Source organism: Mytilus trossulus, chromosome 10 (assembly GCF_036588685.1).
Source record: "Mytilus trossulus isolate FHL-02 chromosome 10, PNRI_Mtr1.1.1.hap1, whole genome shotgun sequence".
Taxonomy (NCBI): domain Eukaryota; kingdom Metazoa; phylum Mollusca; class Bivalvia; order Mytilida; family Mytilidae; genus Mytilus; species Mytilus trossulus.
The window spans coordinates 26,541,221-26,549,291 of NC_086382.1; the positions used below are offsets into that span (position 1 = coordinate 26,541,221).

The window sequence follows — 8,071 nt, forward strand, 5'->3', positions numbered from 1 at the left end:
CACAAATCTGAATTTTGAGCAAATATACAAAATTTCCACCTCATTTTACTCAAAAAGTAGCACATGAAGGTATATTTTTTATTACATATTTGATTTAATCAGGTAAAAATTAGCCTATATGCAAATTTTCATGAACTTGTAAATACAGGATCAAAACTGTATCGTATGCCCTTTTAACACGCTTAACCCCGTCGTATATTGCGCCTGTCCAAAGTCAGGAGCCTCTTTAATCCAGTTGAATAGTTTTGAGTAAAAAATACATTGAATTCATCCCAGCATTTTAAAACTCATGTATTGTCCTTACAAACATATATCGTTCCGTTATCTGAAATCAAACTGAAAACTTTTGAGATATGAAATGTAACAACGCCTGTGTTGTGTCCAATGTGATAGCCACTAGGTTCAATTACGCTTTTAAATATTGGTTTTGTTCCTCGGATCGTGGTTTCCTTTCCTTCATTCCTTTCAAAACTAGTTTGTAAGATTTCAATTTACTAATATAAAAAGAAGATGTGGTATGATTGCAAAAAGGCAACTCTCCCCAACAGACAAAATGGCACAGAAATAGGTTACCGTTCGGCTTTCAACAATGAACAAAATCCATACCGCATAGGCAGCTATAATGAAATGCCCCGAAATGATCAATGTAAAACAATTCAAACGAGAAAACCTACGGCCTAATTTATGTACAAAATAATACACGAAAAACAAATGTATGTTACACAGCAGCAAACGACGACCATTGAATTACAGGATCTTGAATTGGGACAGGCACATACAGAATGTTTAACTCGAAGGCGACCTCACCCTGAATTTGGACAGTGGTGTAAATGTACACATCAGGACAAACTATAAAAATTAGTTGAGTAAGACTTAACTCATCAGATGGACACACATAGAAACAAATGGACGGGTACTTTTACATCCCCATAACTCCTTAGTCAGAATGACGAATTTCAACAAAATTTAACTGAACGAGATCTGTTTACACTTTGGGATAATACATGAGATGATCTCCTAGATTTTTAGCAAGGATTTTGTTGTTCATTCTATTGATTTCTTCTATGTTGTGTTTGGTTGACTATTTTGTCTCTACGACTTTCGTGTGTCAGTTTCTTTTTGATTTATAAGGTTTGAATGTCCCCTGGGTCTCTTCCATCGCTTTTTTACTCGGCTAGTATTATTATATATTAAGCGATACTACCTCTTTTGTGTCCTTTTCTTTTATCTCTTTGGAATTTCCATCTCCAACCTGTAATTAAAGAAGAGCGAAAAATATGGTTGAGTTAAGTCTGCCAATTGATATTTTATCGTATGTTTTTATATGTTGTGATGTTATGCTATTGTTTCAGAAAAAGGGAGAAGGTTTGGGCTCATTAAAACGTTTAATCCCGCTGCAAATGTTTGCAACTGTCCTAAGTCAGGAATCTGATGTACAGTAGTTGTCGTTTGTTTATGTAATATATACGTGTTTCTCGTTTCTCGTTTTGTTTATATAGATTAGACCGTTGGTTTTCCCGTTTGAATGGTTTTACACTAGTTATTTTGGGGCCCTTTATAGCTTGTTGTTCGGTGTGAGCCAAGGCTCCGTGTTGAAGGCCGTACTTTAACCTATAATGGTTTAGTTTTTGAATTGTTGTTTGGATGGAGAGTTGTCTCATTGGCACTCACACCACATCTTCCTATATCTAGTCAATTTTAAAACGACACGATGCAAAGCTGATAACAAAGTCTTGCTTACAGTAGTACTAAATTAGGAATCGCCTTACTGCTCTGAAAATATTTGCAAAAAACATATTCAGAAATGTAATCGCGCGGGGTTTGACCATTATTGTAAAAAAAAATAGTCGTGATGGTTCAAAATTCTACTTCGTTTGGGGTCTCGCGGAGAATTGTCTAATTGGCAATCTTTCCATCAATCGGCAATCTTCGGGTGACTCCGCTACTCTCCGTAGATGAGGTACGGACTCGGCCGAGTTGTGACGAATGATCTTTGAATTCCATGATATCGTTTTATAATTCATAGCAGAATAAGAAAATTAAAATGGTAGATGTTGTACAAAATTGGTAATCATCTATGTACTCCTTTTTGAAGAGTGGCATGAATTACCTGTCTATTTTCATTTTCTTTCCGCTCTGTAAACTTTTTATATTTTTCTGTGGTGTCACCGATAAAGGCTCCAACCCATGATAAACCAAAAAATATCCACACCACTACAAGGAATTTGTACACATGCTTCCCAGCTCTATCGTCATTAATGCCTAAAGAAAAGGACTAAAATTACAATGTTTCAGAAAACATTTGCGATATGTCTCAATTTCTTTAATGTTATAGTATTGGAAAACTGAATAAAAAGCAATCGAGACATTTTAAAACCATGAACTGTGTTTTGTACATTACCTCTTTGGTTGATATCTTTGGCGGAAGTACATGTGTTACATCCTCATTCTTTCAACATCCATGTGATGGTTAGTTTACAGGCTATGTTTGATCAGGCATTACATATTGACTGTATGGGTTGACGTTCTTGATACGTTCCCCCTCTCCTACCCGTACCGAAATGTGGATATGTTTTTATATTTATATTTTGATATTGGTATTACATGTATGCATTTTGGGTTGATGGGCACGAGACAATATTAGAAAAACACAAGAATTACCATGGGATTATGTTGACGAAACACACCTTTGCTTTAGCGATTTTCAAGGGAAAGGTCAATTAGGGCAAGTGAATTCGTATGTTTGTGCTTGTTATTTCATTACAATGGTAAAAATAGATTATATACTGTGGATTCATTAATATTCGTTGGATACTAATTTTCGTGGATTTCGTGGGTACATGAGAACCACGAATTCAAATATTCAACGAATTACAATTTTTCTAAAGGAATGAGTGTAGACTTTGCCAAAACCACGAAATTAAATATCCACGAATTCATAACTTTTCCTCAAACCACGAAAATTGGTACCCACGAAAATAAATGAATCCACAGTATCTCAGATGACAATAATGTTGATTATAATGCTTCATTTTATGAACTCCAGAGTAGTTATATAAGAAACAACTGCGCACTATATCCAGTGAGCTCTTATGCATACCATTGTGCATAGTAGTCGATATACTAGTGAAAAGTCTTCAATATCTACCAAATTTCGATTGTAAAATTAAAAAAAAAAAAAATCCTTGGTTTATAACCTTGCATTTGAAAGTCTAAAAATTGAACTATCCCGAGTGAACAGATATCGTTATCATTCGGATTGTATGTTATAGAAACTTAATGTAAACAAATATTATTATTTTTTACGTTTAGCCTTTTTTAGCTGACTTTAGATGCGATTTTTTTTTCTTCACTTTTTAAATGTATTTTCTAATATATAAGAGTAGGTTTAAGTCCGACTTTGAAAAAGTTATATTTCAACTCCCTAAAATAAATCGCTTGAGAGATGGTTTGCAGTATCCACGTCTATATTGGACAAATGATAATCGGCCGTTTCAGAATCTAAAGAATCATGGGTAGTTTCATTGTTCGTACCCAAAAATGAAAATAACTCCACGTCGTTGGTTAAATTTCAATTGTTTATGACATTTTTAACCAATCAGGACGTTTTGGAGTATACTTTTAAAAATAGTATCCAGGATGCATTAAATTCAGAAACGGTGAATTACTAACCAACAACATAGTCTCCAAATCCAATCGTTGTTAACGTTATAAAGCTATAATATATTCCATCCCCATACCTCCAGCCTTCTACCACACGAAATATTGTGGATGGGATTAGTACCAATAATGTTATCATAGTTAAATGTATTAATATAGTTTTCAATATATTGTCAATTGTTGAATGGGTTTTGAGACATGGAATTTTTTTATTTTCTATTCGTTTTGATAATCTTTTCATTCTTTCTGCAACACCAACCATCATAAGCCCTGCTACGGGAATACCAATTGTAGCAAATATCACTGTGAAAACTCTCCCTTCTTTTGTTACTGGTGTTTGATTCCCGTAACCTTGACAATACAATATATACATAAGTTACGGCCACATTAATTTTGTATTACTTTAATATTATATCATTTAATCGCTATGATTTGTCTGTTCATGACACTTGTATTTATTTTTAGCTGGTCTTATTAAAATGAATATACTTATTTATTTGATATATAAGATATAATAAAAATCCAGCTTTAAAGCTGTTATCATAATGCTAGTCAGTTAAAGGTTTGTTTGTATAATTTAATGTTTCCTCAAACATTGTAATAAAGAATGTTACCTGCTATCAATAGACCGGCGAGGCTTCAGCATTTATACAATATACTTATAAATGTTATTAAAAGTTGAGCAATGTATACAAGTTGAAGCCCCGCCTATTTGTTGGTAACCGTTGTCTATCTTAATTAAAATGCTTGAGCAAACATTTACACAAGCAAGCCATCCAAACCTTTCTCTTGCTACCAGTAGTATAACAGCTTTAAAAAGTTAGAGTATTCAGTGTTTTGAAGTTTGATAAGCAATTAATTCAAAATACATAAATTAGCTTACAAAAAAATGCAACATGAAAGGATACTTTTCTCATTATTTCAGAAAAATATACATCTTTTTAAGTTTTTTAAGGTTTTTGGCAGCTTCAAAAAACTGTGATAGGAACTTTTTTTATTATGTTATATATTGTTATTATATGCTTAGATCATTGTCTTTATGATGACAAATAAAGAATATGACTTCAGAACAGTTTGCTTTATGTTTTATATGCCAAAAAAACCGGTAATTTCACTGATTGAAAGACTCTTGTAGAAGCCTTATTTGGTGATGTATGGTAACCATGGCAACCACAACTCTGTGTCTCAATATTATACCAAATTTCAAACAAGGGTGACATATGAGTATGAACTACCAAGTTTCATTGAAATTTGAGGTCCTAACTTTCCCACCCTATATCAGAAATTTTTATGCTTACAGAGAATGGCTCTTAATTTTTACATGTGCTGTACCTATAGTTGTTAATACTGTCATAGTATAGAAAATACAACTCTCGAAATCCCACTGTGGCGGTTTTGCTGTCCCGTTTGGCGACATAATGCCGCTGTCGAATGAATCTTTTATCTTGTTTAGAAATACTTGTAATTCCTCTTTGGTCATACAGGATGAGTGATCAGCTGATTAAAATAAACAAAACATCAGTTCGGTATAGTTCTCTCCCTTGCACAAATACGGGTACATGAGTTACTAGTTATCAAAGGTACCAGGATTATAATTAAGTACGCCAGACGCGCGTTTCGTCTACATAAGAATCATCAGTGGCGCTCATATCAAAATAGTTAAAAAGCTAAACAAGTACAAAGTTGATGAGCATTGAGGATCCAAAAATTCAAAAGGTTGTGCCAAATACGGCTAAGGTAATCTATTCCTGGGATATTCTATTACCCTTGTTGTATCTGTTAGAGTCAACAGATAAAATACAGAAAACTGACCAGTATACGGTTCTGTATAATTGATTGATTTTTACTAACTGTCCAGTGACAAATATTTAATGCAAATTCAGGACGGTAACAAATTAACAATGATTATAGGTAATTCCTTAAAGAGGGGCCGGCCGGAAATGTAATTGGATAGGCAAACCAACTGTGCATTGTAACCACAACCTTAAAAAAACCTCACAGAGTTTTTAACAGGGTTCATAACGTGCAGATAGCGTGGCATTTTCTCTATACACGCGGCATCGGATTTGACGACACCAGTCTGACCGGACGTGACTGCGTACTTGACAATCCCTCACAGCAAAATGGTTGCCCCTATTTAGCAAGAGTTTTAAGTCGAAAGGCAACCTTTAGTAACAATATTTCATCATAACGGGGATGCTTAACATTATAATAAGTATTTATTATGTTATATAAAGGCAACAGTAGTAACCGCTGTTCGAAACTCATAAATCGATAGAAAAAAAACAAATCCGGGTTACAAACTAACACTATACACTGAAAAGAAAGAAATCTTTCCCTTCATGATATTCTAGTTAACCTTTATACGTTTATAACATGTTTTCCATACGGAATGTTCTGAAAACTTGCGGTCAGGAACCCTTATTTTTCATGATATTACACTTTTTTAAAGTCGATTTTGTATATAATATTTCTACGTATATAAACTTTATTCCAGTTAGACAATCTCCATCTTCGTCACAATTCGGAAAAAGTAAACCATTATAGGTCAAAGTTCGGCATGCAACAGGTAAAATGCCACTCCGGTACTTTCAGATACAGGCAACAATCGTTAACGAAACAAACACCTCATTTTCATTTTGTCCATACCCGTTTTGTTATCATGCCCTTAATTTTCATATTCATTTTTACAGTCAAATATATTTGATTATTAGTTTCAAAATTATATGAGAAAATAAATGCACAAAAGTTATCCCAATAAAAAAGTAAGGAATGATGTACATACCTTTTAATTACTTTCAATGACCATTTTCAAATGTGCACTTACATAAGAACGTGTTTATTGTCGATAATACGTCACTTGCTGATGTCTCTTCGTTTCTTTTCTCTAACACCATCATTACTGCTGCACAAATCAGTGAATAAATCATAACTACCATTACCAAAATCAGTAAAGTTTTATGCTCCATTTTTCTTATCCTGAATCAATCTTTTATATACTGTAAAAAGTAAGATTTTTTAAAATATCTGTATGATTGGAAATTGAGATCTGGAAAAAATATTGAAAAAATTGAAATATGTAAATAAACTCATCATAGATACCAGGACTAAAATTTGTATATACGCCAGACGCGAGTTTCGTCTACAAAAGACTCGTTAGTGACGCTCGGATCCAAAAAGTTAAAAGGGCCAAATAAAGTACGAAGTTAACTATATTTGATATAAGTAGTGATAACTACGCTTTGGATAAACCTCATCGGCTATGGTATTGCTGATGTTGATTGTATAATTTGTTCGGTGCTTTATGCATTATGTTCAGTAGTATTTAAATTATGTGCAGTAATTTTCATATTATGTTCAGTACATTGGGGGGTTCTGATCCCGAATCCAGCTTACTGTTTTGTCAGATTCCCGTATTCCGCTTACACTATGTACGTAAGCAATTCTCATATTTTTTTAATTTCCCGTATCCCGCTATACTTTATTTCCCGTATTCAGGCACAATAATTTGACTTTCACGTGTCACACTTACAAAAATCGACAATCCCGCGTCACGATTAGATCCCATTGAGAACCACTACATTCGACATAATGTTCAGTAGATTCAATATTATTTTCAGTACATTATGCCACTTCTAAAAGCTTGTATAACCTTGCAAGCCATTATTGTTCATTTGTACCCATTATTACTGTTAGTTTGTTGTCTATGGTTTGGTTTGTCTACCAATTTTGAAAACTGTGTTTCCTGATAAGGTAAGTTGTATAGATAATGAAATAAATAAACATTTTTATGAAGATAAAGTGATTAACAATACAACGAGATGGCATCAAGTAATTGTGAATAAACTCGTCATAGATACCAGGACTAAATGTTGTATATACGCCAGACGCGCGGTTCGTCTACTAAAGACTCATCAGTGACGCTTGAATCCAAAAAAGTTAAAAAGGCCAAACAAAGTACGAAGTTGAAGAGCATTGAGGACCAAAATTCCTTAAAGTGTTGCCAAATACAGCTAAGGTAATCTATGCCTGAGGTAGAAAAGCATTAGTATTTCCAAAATTTTTAATTTTATGAACAGTTAATTTATAAATATAACTATATCAATGATAATTCATGTCAGCACAACAAAAGTGCTGACTCCTGGGCTGGTAATACCCTCGGGGAAATAAATCTCCACCAGCAGTTTTCTTTTGACAAAATCATAACTTTTAAACTTTCTTTTTTATGTATTGGTTTCAGATATTGCTCCTCTCTCTCTTTGTCTCTCTCTCCTTTTCTCTCGTTTACAATATAATATAATCTTCTTACCTCTTTACAGATTAAATAATAATGTTATCAAACATTCTCTTTTTCTTTTTCAAATGTAATTCTGGTTCCAAGAATAATTCGTCGTCTTATATTTCAGGTAAT

At 33.5% G+C, this 8,071-nt stretch overlaps 1 protein-coding gene across 1 annotated transcript; it reads right to left on the reverse strand.

Moving 5' to 3' along the window:
• Positions 1–1,183: 1,183 nt before the first annotated feature.
• Positions 1,184–8,071, reverse strand: LOC134687794 (potassium channel subfamily K member 2-like). The gene is made up of 6 exons (XM_063548250.1): positions 7,970–8,071; positions 6,488–6,659; positions 4,993–5,157; positions 3,673–4,011; positions 2,111–2,262; positions 1,184–1,252 (listed from the first exon to the last, which is right to left on the reverse strand). Exons 2-6 carry the CDS (start codon positions 6,627–6,629, stop codon positions 1,184–1,186), a joined length of 867 nt encoding a protein of 288 aa, XP_063404320.1. The 5' UTR covers positions 6,630–6,659; positions 7,970–8,071.